This window comes from Diceros bicornis, chromosome 15 (genome assembly GCF_020826845.1).
Source record: "Diceros bicornis minor isolate mBicDic1 chromosome 15, mDicBic1.mat.cur, whole genome shotgun sequence".
In the NCBI taxonomy this organism is placed as follows: Eukaryota; Metazoa; Chordata; class Mammalia; order Perissodactyla; family Rhinocerotidae; genus Diceros; species Diceros bicornis.
Genome location: NC_080754.1, coordinates 47,478,847 through 47,504,202, shown reverse-complemented (window position 1 = coordinate 47,504,202; position 25,356 = coordinate 47,478,847). Strand labels below are relative to the sequence as shown.

General features: G+C 36.3%; 1 protein-coding gene across 8 annotated transcripts in view; it reads left to right on the top strand.

Moving 5' to 3' along the window:
* Nucleotides 1–25,356, top strand: part of NAALADL2 (N-acetylated alpha-linked acidic dipeptidase like 2) — a 1,285,146-nt gene that overhangs the window by 368,621 nt on the left and 891,169 nt on the right. For 2 of the 8 annotated variants that reach the window (XM_058556332.1, XM_058556329.1), the window contains exon 1: nt 2,930–3,372. The exons of 4 other annotated variants lie outside the window; for them this stretch is intronic. Coding sequence is in view for 2 of the 4 variants with exons in the window: in XM_058556324.1 (XP_058412307.1) it covers nt 3,330–3,372 (43 nt within the window). In the remaining 2 variants the exon portion in view is untranslated. Of the gene's footprint in view, nt 1–2,928; nt 3,373–6,052; nt 9,102–25,356 lie in introns of those variants that run through there. 2 more of the 8 variants (XM_058556324.1, XM_058556325.1) reach the window with 2 other exon arrangements.

Below are 25,356 nucleotides of genomic sequence, written 5' to 3'. Positions count from 1 at the left end.
CTAACATCCATGCTGATCCTCCTCTTTTTGTTAAGGAAGACCGGCCGTGGGCTAACATCCATGCCCATCTTCCTTTACTTTATATGGGACATCACCACAGCATGGCGTGACAAGCAGTGCCTCGGTTCGCTCCCAGGATCCGAACCAGGCCACCAGCAGCCAAGCGCACGCACTTAACTGCTACACCACAGGGCCGGCCTCTGGAGTTTACTTTAGAAATAGAATGTTGGAAACACAAATAGGAGATGTGGTCGGATGTGTTGTTTTCTACTATGTCACCTAAGTTGTTTAAAAAATGTGCTTCGTAATTTTTACGGCAATGTCTCAGAAGGCATATGGGGACACATTCATTCTCATAGTCTTCCCTTCCAAGAGGTTGAAAATTTTGATAATTTTTATAATCATATTAGTTTCCTTTCACCATTCAGTGAAGCACTTCTGGCTAATGGCCACCCATGCTGTTTGTTTTTGGCACAGATGTATGTTTTAAACTAATGCATTAACTATTTTTTTTCTCCATCATTTACTTCCTCTATCTTTGATTCTCTTTTGGAAATTCTCTTAAGTGTGCTCATCTCTTTAATTCTTCTAGTCTTAATTATATGCTCTTGCAGATATACCTACCTACTTCCCTCATCTCTTTTCATTTTTGAACTTTAATTTGTCATTTTGCCCTCCTGGAATATTTCCATCATCTTCTTTGCTAGTCCATGTTCTTCTTTTCTTTGAGACCCTTTAATTCACCTTTTCTGATGATGGTAATTTTATTCACCTTTCTAAAATTTGTTGAAGGCATAATATGTGGTAGGAACTATGCTAGGTGCCAGGGATATTGTGATGGATATAGAAAAGGTCCGACATGACAGCTTGCAAGGACAGAAATAATTAAGCAGTACATACCATACCATGTGATAAGAGCCGTGGAAAAGGAACAGTTCTGAGTTGTTAAGGGGCATCTGGGAGCACATAGAAGAGGCTTCACCAAGACTGGGGTCAAGAGGAATTCCTGCATATGAATTAGTCAAGCAAAGGGCAGGTGATGAAAGAAAAAGTTTTCTAGGCATACAAGGCCCAGAAGAGAGAGAGAGAGAGAAAGTGTGTGTGCGTGGCACTTTATTAGTATTGAAACCATCTCAGTATAATTGAATGTATATTTAGGTTACTTTCTGTGCAGCTATAAAAACTTCTGAGGTTTCTGGTGTTTATGTGTTTATGTTTTTCCTTGGCTCAGACATAGGACTTCTCTATTCTACTTTCATTGTAACTGCCCACATGCCATAATTCAGTTGAGAGATAATGAGTGCTTTACACCTGTTATTGACTAATTTTGGGTGCCTGGGGCAGGTATGTAAATACATTTCCAAGTTTGTTATAATGAGTGAGGATTGATGTGTGTGTTTCTCCTCTAGTGGGAAAGTCTGAATGTGATGATTATAGTGTATAATTGGCAAACATTCAATTTCAGGTAACTTTTGGTAAAGTATGTAGCATGGTATATATATTACATGATGCAATTGTACTAGGCAAGGGACTACTCCTGGGACAAACCACAACCTGGATTTTGAATCAGAGGCTTCTGGCACTGTAATGATGAAATGGGCCTTAGATAACAAATGGTCCAGCTCCCTCACGTTACAGATGAGGAAACTGAAACCCAGAGAGGTAATAAATGAGAGAACTCTAAATTAACTGTGATGAGGATTTTTTTATGTCATGTTTGTTTTTATTTCTAATTATGTTTTAGTATAGCTACTCGAGTCGTTTGCCGTTTCTGTTGGTTACATAACTTATGTAATCAATTTTTTTAATTAATAAACTAGCAAACAGGTATACAGGTTATTTTCAAATTGAAAATTAAAGAACTATTAAAGGAGGAGATGTTTGAGCCTCAGGTTTTTTTTTTTAACTAGTCTGACCAAAGCTCAAATTTAAGGAATTCTAGAGGGAGAAAGTAGAGATTGTTTTTTATTCTAGATGACTTATAGGAGAAAGAGCTTAAATAAATTGACTTATTTTTGTGATCTACTTCCTCTCTCATTTACAAATGAGTAAAGATAAATCTCCAGTTTGTTGCTTATCTTTGCTAAGAGATTATTTTTGTTTGAGGCACAACAGTTTAAGTTAATACTCACTATGTTCCTGTTAAAAAGGCAATGCAAATATCAGTATCTTTTTACAATGATTAGACTGAATCATTTCTCTAAGATCTTTCGGTTAGTAAGTAACACAACTGATATCAGAACACAGTGACATCAGTGCTCTAGTTTGGCATTCTTTCCCACTGGTCAGAAGGAGGAGAAGGACAAGAGGAGAGAGAGAAGGAAGAAGATGAAAGGGGAAAAAGAAGAAGAGGGAAGGAGAGAAGGAGGAAAAATGTGCGTTTATTATCTGCCATTCACAATGTTTAGCACAGTTGTACTTTATAGCTTTCAATTTTCATAGTAACCTGAAATAGATATTATCCTTATTTTACAGTTGAGGAAACTGAATCTCCAAGACGATGTATTCCTCGCTTAAAGTTACATAGCTAGTTTTGGAGATACCCCAAAGCCTGCCTTTCCACCACTTCACAAAACTGTTTCCCATGTTGGGGTGCCCCAGTGGCTCAAGTGGTTAAGTGCGCGCGCTCCACTACAGTGGCCCAGGGTTCGCTGGTTCGGATTCCGAGTGCGCACCGACCCACCACTTGGCAAACCATGCTGTGGGGGCATCCCATAGAAAGTGGAGGAAGATGGGCACAGATATTAGCCCAGGGCCAGTCTTCCTCAGCAAAAAAAGAGGAGGATTGGCAGATGTTAGCACGGGGCTGATCTTCCTCACGAAACAAAACAAAACAAAAAAAACCTGATTCCCCTGTCGTTCCTTATCTCCCTGTATTTTTTTAAATGGGCTTTGCAAAATTCATTTTACATTTTATTTCATTTCTGTAAGAGAAGCAGATCAGGAACACTAAAAAACAAACAAAACTCTGGCTCTGCACCATAGTGTGTTGGTAGTATCAACACTCTTTCACGGGGAAAATATAAATATGTTTCTGGACTAAAGTGAAAGCAGGGAATTAAAAGTTAATATCAGAACTGAAGCAAAGCCACGTTTCGTGAAGCACACATTAATAGCAGTACATTGGATCAAAGAATGTGATCTCATTTCATAGTAAAACAGGTCGTGCAAGCCCAGGTAACTCAGGAAGCAGAATGGTAATTATTCACAGAAGAAAGCAGGTAGTATACTGTTACAATACCACAGGAGAAAGCCAGAAGGTCAGAAAGCTTGCAGGGTAACTGACACAATTTGAAACTGCTTGGCCCCCTTTAAAAAGAAATAATAAAATGGGAGAGAATGAAGCAAGTTTACCTAACACATCTTTGCAAGGTAAGTGCCAACATCTTCTAAAATGTTTGCAATCAGAAATTTAAGCAGTGTTGATTACAAGTTGTGTGTGTGTGTGCGCGCACGTGCGCGTTCATGTGTATGCCACCACCAATTTTCAAGGTGTATTTTGAGGGTGGGGAAAAGAAGTGGGGATTGTTGTTTCAGAAGAAGCCAGCTGTCTCTGTTGTGCTCAACAGCTCCACCAACACAACACAAATTTGGTGGAGATTAAGGAAAGCCTTATCCTTACTGCCTAACATAATGCTGGAGAAATGGTGCAACCAACTTCAGCACATATTTGTGTTAAATCTTTTCCAACAAAATATTGATTTTTGTCTCTACCCGTGGAATTTTTACTTGTAATCAAATTTTACCTTCTCCAGGGTTTACCAGCTAAGTGTTCTTGTAATTAATGTAACCATTTTTTTTTAAGATAGAAAAACAGGGTCTCAGAGGAGAGCATATCAGTTTGGGAGAGCAGTTTCTTTTACAGATCTTGCTTAATCAGATATACCTTTGTCCTGTGAAGGGATTGGCTTTGTTGATATTGGCTTGACTGGGCTTCTATGGTTAGGCTTGTTGATAGAAACAAATACAAGGTCACTCACACATTTCACTTTTTGAGTAAGGAAAGGTGTTTCTTAAAAAGAAAAAAAAAAAGAAAATAGTCCTAATGCTTATTTGTTGTCATGATTTCTAGTAGTCTACCCTCTTATGAATTATTTACCACCTGTACAGTAAGCGACATTTTTATCAAGGTATTTTTTTAGAAATTTACCTGATAATAACATTTTTATTTGTTTAATATGTTCTTCTGAAGCTACCACCAAGAAAATCCCAAACCACCCAGTTTTCCATTAAGTGCATATAATCAAACATATAACTACATCTGTGAATTATAACACACATGAGAATAACAATAAGATAATCATAGACATGCCTGGTCATAAAAGTATATCATCCATTTTATAGAGTTAAATTATCTTCCAGAATGCCTGTGTTTTTGATTTATTTTTTTGTGAGGAAGATCAGCCCTGTGCTAACATCTGCCAATCCTCCTCTTTTTTTGCTGAGGAAGACTGGCCCTAGGCTAACATCCGTGCCCATCTTCCTTCGCTTTATACGGGACGCCGCCACAGCATGGCTTGACAAGCGGTGTGTCGGTGTGTGCCTGGGATCCGAACCGGCAAACCCCAGGCTGCCGCAGCGGAGTGTGCACACTTAACCGCTTGTGCCACTGGGCCGGCCCCCCTGTGTTTTTTCTTTATTTTATTTAATCCTTTCTCTACTTAACCTGCTTAAGAATCCCAGAATCTTATTTTTATTTTTGTATGTTTCCTAAAAAATTCTTTTGAAATACTGCATAAAATGCTATTATAAAGCACTTTTAATTTAAAGATTAATAAAAAGTCATTTAGTGCATTCTATTGAAGAAGAACAATAAGGTAGAGGGCTCATTTAGCATAATTTGATGAAATAATTTATTCGTATGTGTTTTATGGACAAAGTGATATTAGGTACATGATTATAACATATACTTTAATTGTCTCTGTAATATTTTTCCTTGGAAAAGTATATGGGAAACATCTAGGTTGTTAAATTTGTTCATATAATAATGATTTTGTATAAAAATGTATGACTGACAGCCACCTGAATAGCCTGTCCTAGGCTGTGTGGGTGTATCACCCGTATTGGTGTTCAGGGATTGAAATAAACTGAGGAGTAACCAGGCCTGTCCCCTCTCCCCTTATCATCTCTCTTTGTGTCAGGATCATGGGTAATATTTACTTCTTATTTTAGAGTCCTAGAATGTGTCTAGATTTTCTGGGTTTTTTTTTTCTTTTTCTCTGGCACTTTTATACATGTTGTTTTTCTGGTAATATGTTCTACTGTGCAAGGGTAACTTTCCCTTTCCCCTATCTATCTATGCAACTACTTTAAGAATTAATAATCAGTATATATCAGAAAAACATGCACAAAATTTAAAACAAGGGCTATAGTAAATCATTTAAATGTCATGGTTTGAGTTAGAAAACAATGTGCCTAGATCCATAAACCTTCTGTGTTGAGGAATACTGGTGAGATCAGTTCTATCCCAGGGTATTTTCCTTTTGCACTCTGTGAAAACTTTTCCATAAGGAATGTGTTCTCTTCTGATCTTATCTGAGTTGAAATGTATCCTCGGTAGGTCTACAAATAGTTCAGATCTCTCTTCTTGGAGTATTGAAATGATTCCATTCCAGTTGTGTTTGTCTTAAGATTATTAAATTAACCTATTAATCAGGTGAGAGTTAACAAGAAACAAAGGTCCTTCTGTTGTTGGTTTTAAAATGTTTTGAAAATTTTTTTTAACTATAAGGAAAGCACTGTGGGGATAATTTGCAGCTTTATTTGTATGTGTGAATGTAAGAGGTTTTGATAAATCTGTTTAATATATTATAAAACAAATTTAGATATATCCATAAATAAGTCTTTATTTATGGAATGCTCTAACATTATTCTGTTTTCTCTGCAGTACCCTGTATTATATCTGAGGTTGAGTTTAAAATTTATCAAAATAAATGAAAAAAGCATTTTGAAATGTTATTTAATTTTGCTTTTGACTTTATAGAAAGATTCTGAAGTTCTCTGAAATTATGCTAATTATTGTCAGCTCTGCTTACAAATGACTGTTCTGTAACAGAAATGACTATATTCAAATACTATGTTTTATACATTAAACATATGGATGATTTAAGTGTTTTTTCTATGAAGATAATAAATGACAGTAGCTTATCATTAGAACTCCATCATGTGCTTTGAATAATGGTTTTTTTTTTTTTTTTGTGAGGAAGATCAGCCCTGACCTAACATCTGCCAATCCTCCTCTTTTTATTGAGGAAGACTGGCTCTGGGCTAACATCCATGCCCATTTTCCTCCACTTTCTATGGGATGCCGCCACAGCATGGCTTGCCAAGCGGTGTGTCGCTGCGCACCTGGGATCCGAACCGGCGAACCCCGGGCCGCTACAGCGGAGCACGCGCACTTAACCGCTTGCGCCACCAGGCTGGCCCCAAATAATGGTTTTCTAAGGCCTTCTCTCTAGATTGTCTAGATTCATTGGACCGTCTCTAGTCACAACTTGGAGGGCTAGCCATAGACATTATCAAAGATTATTCATTTTGTGCTCAATGTACAAAAGGTCTCTCACCCATTTTTACATCCAGGAAGCTGGTTGAGTGTCTCCTGGTTAGAGGAGCTCATAAACAGTCAACATTTAGTGTTTTAAGCAGTATTAGGAATCTATCTTGTCTCGAATGAAAGTAAAGTCTTTCCAAGGTTATCTTCAGCTTAATGTGAACAGATCTCAATTATCTTTTCAAACATAAAAACCAATCTCTCCCTTTCAGGCCCAATGACAAAGTAACTCCACCAACAATTAGATAAAAAATTCATACATGAATGTTCATAATATTCTCAAGATTCACAAAATAGAATTATCTAGGGTAGGATAGAATGCTAGAAATTTTTTCTGATTTTTGAAAATGAATATAAAATGTATAAATACTATGGCATAAGGAATAGGGGCAAGTTCTTTCTGAGCATTATTATTTGCTGAGGAAAGGAAGCATGATTTCTTTGCGTAATATTTGCAAACACATGTACCACTGAGTGTCACTTTGTCAGTCTGTGACAATAGTGAAAGGCCATGGCTGGGATGACAGGAGGGTGGCAACTCCCTTCCTCGAAGGCAGCTCCCTGGAAAATGCCTTAGGCTAAGGTTTCTCCAGAGGCTACCCTTGGGCATGTAAGAGCTTCTTACCTATTCTCTATCAGGAAGGACATGCATTTTCTACTTCTCTCAAAAATTCTTATTAACAAGCAGGACAGACCCTAGTCAGAATTATACAAAAGAGAAAGAATCCATCACTATCCAGCTATTTTCCTCATCTACTGAGTCCCTCCTACCTCAGGAACTCAGCCCCATAAGCTTTTTTCTTTTTTTTTTTTTTTTGAGGAAGACCAGCCCTGAGCTAACATCTATTGCCAATCCTCCTCCTTTTTTCCCCCAAAGCCCCAGTAGATAGTTGTATGTCATAGTTGTACATCCTTCTAGTTGCTGTATGTGGGACGCGGCCTCAGCATGGCCGGAGAAGTGGTGCGTTGGTGCGCGCCCGGGATCCGAACCTGGGCCGCCAGTAGCGGAGCGCGAGCAGTTAACCGCTAAGCCACGGGGCTGGCCCCATAAGCTTTTTTCTTTCTCTCTTCCTCCTCCTTAGTCAAAACATGTCCAAGGCCACCTGTCTCTTTGTAGAGCATATGATATACTAATTTATCGTCAGAATCATTTGAATAAAAAGCATCTCTGAGTTCAATGCCAGAACAACCTTGTGAGAGGAGATTTCTTTGAATGGGGCTTTCCGCTGGGCTGCTCAACACACACTTGTCACTCAGACTGAGTGGGTATCAACTGCTTGGACGTTTTTGAGCACCTTTTAACTATAGCCCTCCTGCCTACCTCAGTTCTTCTTAGTTCTCTAGATCTGGGAAACCCCTGCTACAGCCTTCCCTGTAGGAAAGGCTACAAAAGACTAGAGCTCAGGGGGAAAAATGTTTCTAAGAGGAGTTGGCCAGACCTTGTGGAATACAAGGCTAGCAGAGAGGAGAGAACTCTTTAGCAACCCACTGAAGGAGAATTTGGCTATCAGAGTTAGGGAAATAAAAAATCTGTAAAATATTAACATTTTCAAGGTAAGAGTGAGCTTAGAGAGAGCCCCCAGTCCAATATCTTCACTTTGTAGAGTAGCAAACAGGGATCCTATGAAGGTAAGAACACTGCCCTTGGTTTCTCAGAAGCAGCTGCCAGCACCCAGGTCTTCACCCTAGCTGCCCAAAGCCTGTAATTGTATGCAGGAATTTGGCACATTATTTTCTAAAGGCATTTACTTTCCTATTTCAAAAAGGAAAATCAGGCTTATAAATGCTTTCCATATCGACATCTTTTAATTTCTACAATTATGGCCTGGAACGTATTGTCCAGTATTCAGTCAGGCTATTATGGGACTGATCCATTCAGGCTTGGGTTTTCTTTTGACTCCGTAAAAGTTACATTGGCTTTTAAAACATTTACTTAACTTTCATGACAGCTAGGAGAAGTCAGCTTGAAAGTCCATAGGCACATGCAATAAATGTTTCTCGTGATGCAGCCATTTTTTAGAAATATACTTATTCTATTTGGCTAGTAAAAGGAAAAAAAAAATCTAGGCAGGAAGGTGCCTTACTGTCTGTGCTTCTAAGTTGCAGCCCGAGGGTAGCAGTAGTGTATACCCCAACCTGTTTTACTGGTTTACTGTGCATGTTTACTTTCTGTGGTGGAAAAAATATCTCTGCATTCATCGTTCTAAATCTTGCCTGTGAGTGCCTTGAAATCTTGCTAAAACTCCAAAGAGGACTAACCAGTTTGTGACTCTTCCTCCCCAGCTTATAGAACTTTAACAGCAGTTTCAATTAAGAGAAGTGCAAGGAGCTCTTGTTCCAGGAGGAAGGATTTCGCTTGCTCTTAGTGATAGGTTGGAACACTTGAAGGCCTGAGATATTTTGATGTTGAAATTTAGATATTGAGGTAACAGGGCGTTTTGGAGTTGAAACTTCCCGAATCTCTGCTGGAGAGGTCTTTTAATCTGAGGACAAAATCAAGCACGCTTGGAGGAGGTAAAATTGCAGAGAATGTCAAGGCATGAAATCCCAGGTGAGTCTGACCTCAATGGGTTAGGCGAAGGTACACATGAAGATGGCTTGGGGACTTTTCCCAGGTACGAGGCAGAGAGTCCCTGAAGCAGGCAAATGAGATTAGGAAATGAACTCTGAAATAATATATAAGAAATAGTTACTGAAATCAAAATAGATGAGTTGAGGAGCTCTTGTTTTCTTGTCTTTCTCAATGGAAATAAGATCTTTACTTTATTAGAAATAAATAGCGAGCAATGTACATGAGTGGAACATGAGATAAAGGCAGTTAACAATATGGTGTTCAGTTAAAACCTGTTGTTGGGGGCAAAGCCAATTCTCTAACACTTTAAAATTTAGAGTTTGTTCTTAGACTTTTAAATGGTCTGAAAGGCACAGTTTTTCCCACTTGATTTAAGTGAATTTTATGGCAATGAAATTGTTTTAAAGGAAAAGTTTTAAGTTTCTATTAAAGTCACTATAAAATCTTCTTGAAGAAAAGGTGATACATACCTGCAGAATGACTTGATTGTTTAAACATTATTATTAATAATGTAATTAAAATTTTTTCCATGTACTTAAAAGGTTGGATCTGTCTTTGAATCTGCTTTCTTTTTCTTAAAGAAATGAGACAAAGGTTGCAGTAATAATCTGATGATTATACATGTATAAATACCATATAATTATTACACTATATGCCTGTTCTCTAGATTTTGGAAAGAGTTTAAACAAATTTAGTTAATTGACTAGGACAGTAAGCCTACCTTCTTTGTATCAGTTTTTTTTTGGGGGCGGGAAGGATTATTAACAAAGCATGTACTTGACTTATAGGAAAATATTACACTTGATACATAAGTGAAGGAAAAATGAGCGACTGACAAGATTGCAAAGAAAATGTTATTAGGGTGAAAACACAAAAAAGAGCATTGAGCTTCAGTTGATCCCTTGAGCTTCTAATCTCTCTTCAGGAAAAGTATGTGTAAATAGTTTTATTTGACAGGGCTATTTTGTTGCTCTGTTGGTAGATATGTTTAAGCACCTCCACAGTTGAACACGTTGGAAGGCACATTCATAAATGCCTTTATAATTTATCTTCAAATGCAATCTGCCTGTCCTCTTCAAACCCCTGATCAGTGTAATGCAAGTTGTGTATTGTGTACTAAAAAAATTGAATGTGACTTGGAGGATAGGTATGAAATCCTGTTTACTAAAAGAGCCCAAAAAAGAAATGTTTTGAAAAGTTAACTACTGAATTTAACGCAATTCATAGAAACATGCAAAAGGTGCACATGTATACCTGTTAAACAACACAATTAACTGCTGTGTGACTTCAGACCTTGGTGAATGATTCATTTCGAGAACTGATTAAATTCTTGAAACCATTCCATCTCTGTGACTCTTTTGTTTTCTCAAAAGTGAGTTCCTTTGAAAACAGGGCAGGAGAAGCAGAGAGGGTTGGTGGGTCAGTGTGCTTTATTTTCCTCTTTGTTTATGGACCTTTAATGCAATCATGGACGAGTCCCATCTTCCTTTAAACTATTAATAAATCTTTAAAAATTCTTCATCCCTTCCACATTTGCTGATGGTAGGTTTCAGAGATGGAAGAATATACTTTGCCACAAAGGGGGGAAGTTACTTCCACTCTTGCCAATTTTTGGTATTGTTATAACCACAGACATGTATCTAAAAATTTATAGAGAAGTCTAGAAATTTATAGAGAGTTTCACAGAGGAGATATGATATAAACTGATTCTGGCAGGTTTGGTAAATTAGAATAAGTGGCCAGAAGGAAGAAAGTCTTTTCTGGCAAAATAAACAGCAGAAACAAGGCATAGAAATTGTATCTATCCATGTATTTGCTTGCTATGTTTTCCTCTCGTATTGAAAACAAAAAGGATTTGCCAAGAATTCCTATTTTGAAATAGGCTTCAAATAAGTAAACATAATAAAAAATAAGGTTAAAATAATGTAACAGTTAAAATTTGTATACAAAATGTGCCAGAACATTCTGAACAACTACCAAGCAAGACACAAATTTGCTTTCAAGCTTCCTACAGTCAAAAGAAAATAAGAAATTGGTTTTAAGATTTATGGTGTTCAAATGATATAAAAATGTGGAAGTTATTTAAGACATGCATAGATTTCTTGATTAGACATGGTGATAGAAACCAAAATAATTTCTATAGATGACAGAAGAGAAGCCTAACTAGAAAAGAGGGTTTTTATTAGGCAACACTGAGACATAAAGTTAAAAGAAGTATAGAGATAAAGAAAATAGTATTATTTAACTCATCTCAGAATCTTAACATGGATGATTTTGTTTTGAGCTCCCTAAGCTGCTATATCATCCTATCAGACATTTGTCGGAAAAAAATTTATAAGGAAAAAATTTGAAACATATTATGTAAATCTGAAAATAAAAAGAAAAGAAAAAACAAAAGAATAATTAAGAAATATAGACTTTATAACATCTAAGTATTTATATGATTTAAATATTCACACTGTTGAAATTTCGGAATATAAAAATAGGTCATTTTAAAAATTAGGCTGCTATATATATATTTTATAAGCATATGGTATTACTCATGTGTCTCTCCTGGAGTTCTTACTGAATTTTATATAAGTGTTGTGTGTTCATTTTGGTTAATGAAAGGTTCAGTACAGTCACTGTGACAGATATGGGGTGGTAGGGGCTAGGTGGGGCAGGGATAGAGAGTAAGAATAAAGAACAGCACATCAATATTGATAATTTTCATGTTGCATTATAAACCTATTTTAAAGACTTTAACCTATAAACTTCAGGTGCCGTGAGGTAATGATGTTGCCTTAAGTTTTTATTTTCCATACGGGTAAATAGGAATTTGGGGAAAAAAATGAAGAAAATTTAATAAGAAAATAGTAATGATTTTATTCTTGGAGTTGAAGTTCTCATCAGTTTTAGGTTCATATTTTATATTCTTTTCAGTTTACCTCTATGGATTTATTTTAAGCATCATCTTTTTTTTCTAGATTAGACAACTTATAATATTGGTTGTATTTCTAGGAATTAGTAATTACTAAATTATATTTATCAAAATACTCTTACGTGACTTAACATAATACACAATAACATTGGTATTTAGTTAATAGAAAGTCTTCATGTTAAATTTTCATGTATGTAAGTTCATTAGCTAGTAAATAATTTATCTTCATAATCACCTAAATATAAAAGCGGAAAAACTGGTATTTGTTGGGTACCAGATTAAGGCAGAAATTTACTAAGCTTATGTGAATCTCACAGCAATCTTGGCCTTCTCTCTTCCTCCAATAAACACACCAAGCTGATCTCCTACTAAGACCTCTGCATACTAGTAGATTCTGCTGAACTTCCTATGGTTTGTTCCCTCTCGTCATTCAGTTGTTGGATCAAATATTTCAGTGATACCTTCTCTAGCCTCTCAAACTGAAGCAACCAGTCTCTGTTTTAATGCCTGATTTTAATTATTTTAATATCTCACCAAAATCTCACAATATTTGTTTATTGCCTATTTCCCTGTAATAAAATGTTTTCTCCCTGAGATGAAAGACCATGGCTGACTTGTTTGTTGCTGTGTTTCTAGTTCCTAAAACCATAACTAACACATACTATATTTTTAACAAGTTTAATATGCTCAGAAAAAACAAACATAAAATGCATAGTATTATTCCTGTGTGCCTAGGCAATTTACATTTATTCTAACATGAAAATTAGTTCAGCATAAAGTAGCAGTCACTTAACATGGTAAATACAAAACAAAATAAAACAAGAAGGCTTAACTAAAAAAACATTGGCAAATAAAGTTTTAAAATTGAAAGAGACCTTTATCCAGAAGAATAATAGTTGACATAGAGTCTCTATCCTAGGATATTGGGAGCAGTGCATTGTCATTCAAAATTAGAAAATTTTTTCATCTTCATTTCCTCTTGTTCTGTGTTGCAGTGACTTTGGTTGGGGTTACCTAGATGAGCTCTCAGAGAGTTTGAGGGTAAATGATGATGATGATAACGGGGGTCGTATTGATAGAGGAAAACATTTATTAAGTGTATCCCAGGTGCCGGAAACTGTTCAAGTGTTCAACATACATTATTTTATTTAATCTTCACAACCATCCAATGAGGACTAGATGCTCAATAAATACAAATACAGATAATTATGACTATATCTTCTTTATAGAAAGAAACCTGCCCTTCTGCTCTATTTCTAATTCACCCTCATCATTGTCGATCATCTAATAGTGATGGAGAGCTGAGTTCATGTGATAATGGTGGGATTTGACAAAAAGAAATAAATTTGAGACATACTTGAGGTTAAATTGGTGTTTGCTTGTACTGAGTGTGAAAGGAGGAAGAGGTTGTGAAAACTAGGTTTCTGGCTTCAGTGACAGAAAGAATAGTATTGTTAACTGATTTAGGGAATGTAGGATGGGGAACAGTTTAGGGAAGAGAAATAAATGAGAATGCTTTAAACAAGAGTGATTTTAAATTATAAGTGTTACAAGTCAAGCATCACTTATCCGTGGGAATACATTCTGAGAATGTATCGATCGGTGACTTCATCATTGTGCAAACATCGGAATGTACTTACGAACCTAGATGGTACAGCCTACTACTCACCTAGGCTATATGGTACTAATCTTACAGGCCCATCGTCATAAATGCTGTCCGTTATTAACCAAAACGTTATGCAGTGCATGACAGTATATTGATGAAAACGTCCAGGACTTAGATTGTAAAAATAAGACTAGACCTTGGGAGAGAGAACTAGGATGGAATTAAAGAGCTGGAAATTACTAAAACTTAAGCCGTAGATAACATTAGGGATAGGTGAGATTATACAAAGATAGATGTTAAAGTAAGAGGGAAGAAGACTGATGATAGAGTCTAGAGAACACTACCATCTAACGTCTAAGCAGAAATGAAAGAAACTGAGATGGGGTCATGGGAGAGAGAGAAGATAAAGATGACAGAATTTTCAGGAAAATGGGTGAAGGGTGCAAACTATCAAATGACAGAATAGTTAAGTAGCTAGTATTTGGTGATTCAAGCCTGGAATTAAGGTAGACACGAGGAAAAAACAACTTGAGAATTATCAGGAATGAGGTGACAGAAGAATACAAAATTATAAAGTCAAACTGTAAGGAGCTTAAAATAGTAGAAGTTCAATAATTGTGCCCTGGGAAATGACCACAGTTAGGGAGGGGGAGAAAGAAGAGTGAACAAAGGAGGTAGTCACATCACAACGGTTCTATGATGTAAATACAATTTTCAGTTTTCACAAATGAGGAAACATCATCAGTGAGGGAGAGAATGAAGGAGCTAAAACAGAAAGAGTGTGTCTGATAAGATGAGGACTTGGATCACTAGAGTAACTTTAAAGGGCAGGAGGGTAGCTTTCTTTCTATAATGAAAACTAAGATAGTGAGTGTAATAACAGATTCCCGGGTTACAGAGAAGTGTGGGTGATGGAGCTCCTGCCAAATGGCCTGCATCTTTGCAGTAAAGAATGAGTTCATCCAGCCAAGAGTTAGGGTGGAGCTGGGTGTGGGGTGTTGAATCCATGAAAGATAAATAAAAGGATTGGCCAGAAGCAGCCTCAGTAAAGTAAGACAGGAAATAGTGTCAGTGAATGTGGGAAAGCAATGGGAAAAAAATGCAGGCTGATTGTTAAGTCAGTTTTCATAGAGACATGAATGAGTTTGTGTGTGTGTGTGTGTTATTGGCTTGTCTGTGGATTTAGCTTGAGATTGTTACTCTTGGAATACTTAGGCTTCATCATTTAGCACCACCCAATAAGCCTACTCCAGCTAGTTATCTTCAGATTGCATACCACTGGACTATAGCAGAACTAGAAGAGAGAGAGTACATTTCATTACAAATCCATCCAGCTTTTGAAAAACAGTGGAACACCCAGGCTTCGCTGCCAATAAGCTTTTATAGTGGTATCTTCTCATCTATGTAACATTAGAAAAGCATCCATATATACCACTGGTCATATAGCATGAATGTGACAGACATATGAGACTTGGGATGAGGGGGACACACTTCCATTTGACTCTGTTTGAAGAAAGCAAAATAAGGTTGGGGTTATGTTTATCCACTGAAAGATTTCAAGACTCTTGGATAATTAGTGATTCACATCAGGTTTTGTATGATGTTATTATTATCATCATTAACAATAATGAAAAGAACAAGTAATATATTTGGGCATCAGTAAATACCAGTAAGGGGCAAAGCAAGGATTTAAATCTAGGAGATGTCCAACTCTATTGCTTCTTAACTGCTACATTTCCCAGGAGTATCATTTTAAAAGAGCTACTTTTTTTTTTTTAATAGACTGTCCCAGGAGAGTATTTCAAATATTTACCATTTATATCCATATGCAAAAATTAGTGACCGTTAATTTTTATTAATGAAAAGAGTGATATTTTATCCACAGTCCATTCTATGGCTGACATATCTGCTTTTCTGTAGATAGTGTATTTTACAAAAACTCGCATAACTTCACGTAAACACCCTGTTTTCTGTTTGGGTACATCGTGATTCCTCTTGTCCTACCTATCCTCACATCCTTATGATATTTCCATCATACCTACATTCCTGGCACTTTTATTGAAGGTGATAAAGCTCTGAAGAAGTAGTTTGAAGTAAATGGGTTCTACTAAATTCAAGAATGTTTTGACCATTAACCTTCAGTTTGAAGTTTTAGGTGACCACAAACTAGTATAAAGGAATATAGATTTACCTCTACAAAATACACCTTAAAGAGGTTTTTAAACAATTGATGCTTTGCTGATGCAGAGGATATTTCCTCTTCAGTGTTTCTCACTTAACAAATTACATGTAAGAGCCATAAACTCCTTTATATTATCCATAAACATAATAAAAAATGTTACACCACATAACTTTGACTTAGTCAATAATTCTAGGCTTAGCCTTAGGGTTTGAAGAGAAAATTATTCCTGTTACACATTTTAATTATGCTATAAAGTTTGGGAAATAGCTATTGATCTTCAGCATCTGGCATCGGAAAGTTGTTTCTTTCTTGTTCTGTAGTTAGTAAAAGTATGCCATACAGACTAAAAATGAAGAATTTCAGAGGAATCAAAGTAGTGTATGTACAGTAAAGAACATTTTTTGGTTGCATTTGAGTGACCAATGATCATCTCCTCTAAACAACTTTCTGTTGGAAACTAGGAACATACATTTGAGTTAAGTATATTACCTGGTCTTAAGAAAAAGCTAGCTATTCTCTCATGATACTTTTGATTATCTCTAATACTTTAATACAAAAATAGAAGGGCCTAATCAGGAATTTTTTTTTAAACTTTCATGTTTAAGATTCTCCAAAGCTTATGTAGAGTGCTGAACATTGTGATTATCATTTTAGAAGTAACTATTTCACAAATTTTCATCCTCGAATCAGCAAAATGGGTAAAAACTTCCATTCTGTTAAAACAAATATCTAACATCTGTGATGATGATGATGAAGAGAATAGGTACTATATGCTGAACTTTTATTAGAGGGTGGGTATTGCTATCAACACTTTCCCTGGGCCAGCCTGGTGGCGTAGTGGTTAAATTTGCCTGCTCCATTTCGGCGGTCCAGATTTCACAGGTTCAGATCCTGGGCATGGACCTGCACACTGCTCATCAAGCCATGCTGTGGTGGCGTTCCATACACAAAGTAGAGGAAGATTGGCACAGATGATAGCTCACGGCCAGTCTTCCTCAAGCAAAAAGATGAAGACTGGCGACAAATGTTAGCTCAGGGCCAATCTTCCTCAGCAAAGAAACCCAAAACACTTTACCTATATGGCGGGATTTAATCCCCACATTTACCATGTGAGAGAATAGGTCCCAGTTTCTCCATTTGACAGAAGGCTCGGTGAGGTAAAGGAACTCTCAGGATTATATAGGAACTAAGTGGTAGAGCTGGGATTCAAACCCAGGTCTGTCTGACTCATGTAATGATGGCTTTCTTGACTAGACACAGGCTCCTTCAGTTGCCATTTTCAGCAAGTTGGAAATTCTTTCAAGTTTAGAACATTTAACTGAAGTAGATTTATCTTTAAATTTAAACATACCAAATTTAGTATTATGCATTTGTTCATTCAACAAATATTTATTAACATAGGATTATGTACCAGACATAGTGTTAGGAGCTACTGAAGCTCACTAAATTCAGTGAGTCATGGACCACAGCAACTCATATTCTGCTGGGGTGACATTACACAGTAATGTAAAAAAGAAAAAAAAATGCTTATATATATGAATATATTGTTTATGGAGCTTCAGAATTCTCTGATAAACATTCTACAATTACTCCCTCTTGAGTTTCAGAATCTAATTAAAGGTATGGTCATTTAACTTTGATACTATAATGCCTTGTTTGGTCAGTTTGGGGACCTCATTATCTTTATAACTCCAGCCATTAAAGATGCTATTTTGAGAACATCAGCGAAGAGACTGTATTGACTTTTCTGGCCGCAGTGTACCCCCTACCTTCTCACAGTGGGAACTAATAAGTAGTAATCTTCGCCTATTTCTTCCCTATCCATTTCTTTCTAACCCACAATGTAATTAAACTCATTGGTTAAAAAGTCTGTTAAGCATTCTATGTGTGTAGAATAGTGGCTCTGGATGCAGTGGTCTGCATTAATCAATTTAATATAAAAAACAAAACAGGATATATATTTTGAAATATAATATACAAGTCTATATTTATTTATAAAGAAAAGTATAATTTTCTCCAACTATGCTTTAATTTTGAGGCTCCCGTCTAGCTTCCACTGAAACTTTTGTACATATCAGGGATACAATCTGATAAAGATAAATTATAGGCAGTCAATTTTTAGACATGTCAGGTATAAGCAAAATATTCAAACTCGAATTTATTTTTTGTTTTAATCTTACACATTGAAGAGAGAAGCTAGTGATAGGTTTATTTATTATTTTTTAATTTATTTTTTGTGTATGTGTGGAAGATAGCCCTGAGCTAACATCCATGCCAATCCTTCTCTTTTTTGCTGAGGAAGACTGGCCCTGGGCTAACATCCGTGCCCATCTTCTTCCACTTTATATGGGACGCCGCCACAGCATGGCTTGATAAGCAGTGCGTGGGGTCTCACCCGAGATCCGAACCCGGGCGGACAGCAGCAGAGCCCGTGCGCTTAACTGCTACGCCACAGGGCCGGCCCCCTAGTGATAGGTTTAGATTGTCTCTCATCCACATTCTAACTTCCTCCAAGGATATATATTGAGAATTATATGAAATAAGGTGCTTTAGCCAGTTTAGTGCCTCTGAACAAACATTAGTCATGGGATTTAGGCATTTTATAAAAGTTCACGTTTTTAAAAAGAGGTATGGGAAGGCTACTATATGCAAGGGACTGATCCTGGGAATTTTATTTAAGTCCCCTCATTGCTTTCTCACAATATCTAAAGCTATTAACAGCTTTTAAGTTACCATCATCAGTGTGCAAGTTATCTTGCCTGGAGGCAAATGAATGGAAAGAGGGAAGTTTAAGCAGAGAGGCGATATTTGATTCCTCCCTGAAGAATGAAGGGCTCTCTGGTTAAGTAAATGGAAAGGTTACTTCAGGGATAAGAAACCAGTTGTACTAAGGCATGCTGGCATGACTCGTGTGTTTGGAGAATTTCAAACATTTGTTCATTGTATATGCCCAAAAAACATTAGTTACTGGAGTGCTGACTTTGTTTTTCTCGGCTGGCACAAAACATGTTTCCAGCCCACTGATTACAGTGGAGTGTTTTAAAGCTTAAATTTTAAGCTTAAAATTTAAAGCTTTAAATTTTAAACAGAGTGGATGGTAGTATGCTGTTTTTACTTCATCTCAGTGCGTGTGTGCCTATACAGTCAAGGCTCTGTGCCGATTTACCAGATTGCACCTGTGCACATGTCCAAGATGTTAACCGCGGTTTAGGTGAGCTGCTTTTGTGGAAAGTGTTAGATTTCCTTCACAAATTTACTCTTACATGAGAACAGAATGTCAATGCCTCTTGACTCCAGTCTCCCCTACTGATACTTAATGTGCCAAGTTAAAATACTTGCATAGTGGACAAGAAGGCAGCATGGGGATTTCCCGGCCCTCTTTCCTGCCAAATTGACAGGTTGCATTGCAGCAGGTGCACAGCAAAGTGATTAAGAATGTACAGGTTGACAAAACATGTGATATGACTGCAGGCGTTTTATGTGAATGACATGTCATGGCAAGTATTGGCCTCAGGAGATTATACCTAGGATTCTAGGGCGTGAGGACAATCTATATGCATATAAAAGCATCATTGAGAAGGTGAATGCTCAAGGAAAAATAACTTTGCCCGAGAGTCTACATAAATGAAGTACATTGCAATGCAAGGTATACTTTTTGCTACTTAAATATTTTACAAATGTCCTATTTATATGAGTAGATGCGATAAGCATCTGTCTTGAGTGATGAGATTTTCTGACTGCTGAACAACTCATTTCAGCTGCTAGGGGATGGAGAGCCTGGTTTGTTAAAATTCATGATTGGGAAAAAATCCACCGTCATCCAGTTCATTTTAAGAACACATTTAGCCCTTGTTCTCAACCTCTCCACTTCTAGGATGTCTGACTTATTTTACATGTAACAAAATAAACTTCGTATGCGTATCATTGCCTTGCTCACTAATTTTCAGAATTAATCAAAAAGCAAGAGTGAAAAAGTAGGTTTTAGATGATGAAATAATTGTTCACCGTATATGCACACACAAACATTTGCATAGATACTCAAGAGAGGCATGGACTTCCAGAAACCTTTCTATGAACCACCAGTTGACAGAGCCCAGGTTAAGGATTTTTGTGTTCATGTACATTTTTTCAGAGAGAAAATAGATTTTATCAGATTTTCAAAGGAATTCGTAATCCAAACAGCATTAAGGTGAATTCTAAAGTTCTTTCTATGTCAAAAAAATGTAATTCACTTGATGTCCTAATATATTCCTGTTAAGAGTTATTAACTTTTCTCCAGAGAAACAGAATATGTCTTATTTTCTAAGAAAAAAATTCCTTGTCCCTTAATTTATGACTAAAATAACTATAATTTGCAGTATAACAATTATAATAGCAAAGAATTTTCTGTACTTTTGATCAACATTTAAATGAAATCTCAAGTTAAAGTATCATATTGCCAGTTAGGATTAAAGTAGAATGTTATTTGCTTATTTTTCATTTTATGTGGACCGTTACAATTAAATGTGAAAGTGCTATCTATATTTATAATATAGAGATAAATGCTTAGGATGAATGAAAATGCCTCTATAGTGCTTATATTAATTTCTGAATTTTTAAGTTCCTTGGTATTAATCCACTTAAAAAAATAGATTAAAATGAAATCTGATGATCTTTTGGAAAAAGTAAAATGTATATTTTGAGAGTTGTGCAAAAACCTAATATTTCAACCAGATTTATTTCCATCATGTATTATAATGTATACTATATATATTTTTTAATGTAATCAGATGTTAATCAGTAGCACAAATAATCTTGGACTTTAAGAGAATGATATGTTTTACATAAAAATATAATAAGAATCTTGTCTCTCCTGTATATTGCATGTAGGGAAGATGTAAAGATAGAGAAGGATATTGAATAGGGTTTGGGTTCTCATTCTAAGACTCCATTAGAGTAAAACAAGAGAGACAGGACCTATTGACAAGAGTTGTGGAGTAGTCAAGTTTGTTATTATTTTTGTTTTTACTGTTCAACTTGTTTGCTACAGTTCCTTTGTAACATGGCTAACCACCCTCTAGCCATTTTCCCCTCTATCCCTCCCATCATAAAACCTTCTTATCACACTTTGGCATAAAATGATCTAATGAAATCTTCACAGTAAATTGTTATATTTATAATGGTGGAATTTCAGACATAACTGGGAGATACTTTTTGTGTGATAGCAGCTGCTCTATGTCCTTCAAAAAATATCATGTAAATGACACCTGTCCAGATTTTAAGATTGATAAGGTCTTATTCCATCTGCCTCCTTAATATTTCCTCATTCACTGGGTCATACCTGAAGTTCCACAGTCTGAAAATCGTTACAGCTGAACAAATTCTATTGATTACATTAATGATTTATCACCCTCCTCTGTTATATTGCATTTTAACAAGTATATTATGTAGGATGGCCTGAGGGGACGTATTTTGGACAGGGGTCTTAGTTATGTGGTTAGTCACATTTTGCTATAACAAAATACCATAGACTGGGTGGCTTAAACAACAAACATTTATTTCTCACAGTTCTGGAGGCTGGGAAGTCCAAGATCAAGGTGCTTGCAGACTGAGATCCTGGTGATAGCTCTCTTCCAGGCTTGCAGATGGTTGCCTTCTCACTGTGCCCTCACATGGCAGAGAGAGAGATAGAGCTCTGGTCTCACTTCCTCTTCTTATAAGGACAATAATCCCTTCATGGACCCCCACCCTTATGACCTCATCTGACTCTCATTACCTCCCAAAGCCCCGCCTCCAAATACCATCCCACTGGGCATTTGGGCTCCAACATATGAATTTTGGGGGGACACAAACATTCAGTATATAACATGTGCCATTGCTACAAGCAACTTAGACTCTTACTTTCAGCTCTATTTTCATATATTTTGCATCCATGTGGATATTCCCTTCCCTCCTTTCTCCACCATACTTTATATCTTGATAATTCAGTACAACAGTTAAGAAACTTAAAAAGTTGATCAATGTATTTTTAGAGCTTAATTAAATTGGTCTCCAATTATCTCAAATTGAGGCTTCCTTTTACTCCCAGCATGTGGAGTAAATAGGGATTTCCTCAGTCTCTGCTCACTTCTTAACTCTGCCCATATTAGGCATCCAGAAAAAACCCTGCCTCCCCTACAAAAAAAAACAAACAAACCCAATAACAAAAGGAAAACATCATTTTGAACACAACCATTTAGTTCCAGGACTTTTTGTTACCTTTCAACTGTGGTTTTAGGATTCACTTTATTGTAAATACATTTTCTTTAGGTCAAAGAGCCATAATTTTTAGTATCTATAGCTGTCCTAAGTAAGTTTTTGAAGATATGTAATGTAGAGTATAAATTAGAGTTGTTGAGTAGAATTGCAAGGGGGTTCATATTAAGCCCAATAGATGGTAGCTACAAGGCAAGAGATTTTCACTGAGTGTAAGTAAGGACTTTTGTGAAGTTTAAAGATGGTGTGATTTTTTCCTCATAAGAAAAACAGAAATTTTATTATCATGAGACAGTGAATTCCTTATAAACAGATGTAGTCCAGCATAAATTGAATTACCACTAGTTAGAGATGATATAGAGGAGACTCATAGGGTTATATATGATGATATTTTAGGGCACTTCTAAAACCAAGAGTGTACTACTCAAATGTTAGCTTTTATGTATACATTTGACATGAAACAAGCTTAAAGAGGAACACAAAGAAATATACTGGTCACTTCCAATTTGGTTACTTAGCATTTGATTTTGAAATGGCTTTGCAATTAACTGTGGAAATATAATAAAATGATATATACGTAGGTACAATCTAATAAGATCTTCAAAAATAAATAAATTTCATAAAATACTTTAAGGAAAAACAGTGTTTAAATGATTAAACACAATGTTTGAATTGAGCATGTAGTGAATTATTCATTGCCAAATTGAGAACTCAGATGAAAGATTTCTGTATATTAGTTAATGCAAATATTTTTTTTCCAAGTAAATCTTTTTTTTTTTTTTTTTTGGACCTTAATGGATCTAGTCTCTGGGATTTGGCCAAACTGTTGAATTATTATCCTCTAAGAAAATTTATGGCCTAGACAGCTAAATCTGCTTAAAATTGCATGAGAGAACATGTTCCTGTGAAAAATCTAAAACATTGCAAAAACCTACATGTTTTGGACTAGGTTTTTAAAAGCACCTTAGTTTACAGGTTCTTGGGATTAAATGTTTCATGTTACTCTACTCCTAGTGTCTGTGATGATTGCTTAATCTATTTCTGAGGATGGAATGACTCTCTAGCCTCCTGGAAATTTTTCTTTCTGGCAATAAGCTCAATATCTGTTCTACTGTTCTGTTCTTTCTGCCCCTGTACACTACAGCAAGGGAAGGTTAATTCTAATTTTTCCAAAGCTTCTCCTTGTTCCCACTTTCCTGTTGTTCATTCAAGACATCATGTCTCATGTCTGACTCTTTCATAATTAGTGTGCCTCAGAAGAACATAAGATAAAAAATGGCCAGTTAGGGGCCGGCCCCGTGGCTTAGTGGTTAAGTGTGCACGCTCTGCTGCTGGCGGCCTGGGTTCGGATCCCGGGCGCACACCAACGCACCGCTTCTCCGCCCATGCTGAGGCTTCATCCCACACACAGCAACTAGAAGGATGTGCAGCTATGACATACAACTATCTACTGGGGCTTTGGGGGAAAAAATAAATAAAAGTATAAAAAACAAACAAATAAACAAAAAAAGAACATGTAAAGAAGACAAGTCAATGTGCCAATGCCATGCTTTCCTGCAGGCCTTTTGTGGCCTGCAACGTTTATGTTAAATTGTGTATTACTATCTTTCTTCAATCTCAATAAGTGTATTTAGCTAAAGTTATTTTATGTAGCTATGCATGAGAAGGATTTTATAGCTTTTCCAGCATAAGACAAGCCCAAATAGCATTGTTTTTTTGAGTTTATAGAAGCATAAATAGGCTTCCAGCTCACAAGTAAAGCTTTCAAAGTATTTTATGTCGTTCTGTATTTACTAACATATTTGCTAAATATATGTCCTTCTATACTTTATTCATCTTTGTTAATGTAGCATCTAGGGTCAGTAAGATAAGTCTATTTTATTAAGGAACACCTTGACTATAGACAGTTTTAATTGCAAAGATAAACTTTGCTCCTTCTTAATCTTATTAAAGCCAAGTTTCCTAGTTAATCCCACTTATTGTAGATCAACACAATAGTCTCCAATCTAAAAGCAAAAAGAATCAGGTTCTTATTTTCAATGACCTTGTTTTTAACATATATACTTAAGTGACTTCTGGTTGTGGTCTCATAACATGATTTTTTGGTGTTTTTTTAGTTTCAATGTTTCTGGGTTTTTTTTTCCTCCTGAGGTAAACACTTCATACACAACTTTGAAATATAAATTATTTTCTTTTCCATATGATTTTAAAATTTCTACGTATTAAATTTTTGTAAATCTAACAATGTATCCTGTGTGATTGCTTGTTTCAAAAGAATTCAAAAATCTATATTTGCAGATTCAAGTGAATAAGAGATTAATTAAAATTTTCTTAGCCTTACTCCTTATCCCAATAACTACTAACCCCATTTTTCTTACTTCTTTGTAGCAAAACTCCTTTAGATAATTATCCATGCTTGCTGCCTCCTGTTTCTTTCCTCCTATTTTATCTTAAGCCCATTCTCAGGTGTTTGCTCAGACATACACCAAAACTACTCTTATCAAGGTCACTAATGACCTTCATGTTTTCTAAATCCATTAGTAAATTCTTAATCCTCATCTACTTGACCTATGAGCAGAATCTGACCATGTTAATCACTCCTCCTTCCATCTCTGGCCTTAGTGTACCACACTTTCTTGGTTCTCCCCTACTTTACTAATCAGTCTTTGTCAATCTCTTTTACCAGTTTATCCATTTATACTACTCTTTTAATGTTAGAGTACCCCAGAGGTCAATCCTTGGTTCTCTTCTGTCGTCCCTTCCCATCTTTAGTGATCTCATATCAGCTCTATGTTAACGACTCTCAACTTTCCATTTCCACTTCTGACCAGTCTTCTGGAGCCTAAACTCCTATGACTAAATACATACTCAACATCTCTACCTGGACATTTAATAGACATCTCAAACTATGCTACACTTCTGATAGTCTCCCCCAAATCTGCTTTGATGTTCCATAACTCAGTAGGTAGTAACTGCATTCTTCCAGTTTCTCAGCCTACAAAATCAAAAAACATAAAACAAACAAACAAAAAAACTCTCTCTTTTTTTCATAACCTACATTTAGTACATTGGGAAATGCTAATGCCTCTGCCTTCAGAATATGTCCAGAGTTTGATTACTTCTCTGCTTTTCCACTAACACCACCCTGGTCTCAGTTGATGATCATCATCTCTTTGTTTGAGATATCTCACTAGTGTCCTAAGGGTTTTTGCTTCTATCCTTGGTCCCCTCCTGACTTATTGTCAACACAGCCACAGTAGCCATCCTAGAAGATGTCAGACATGCTCCTACT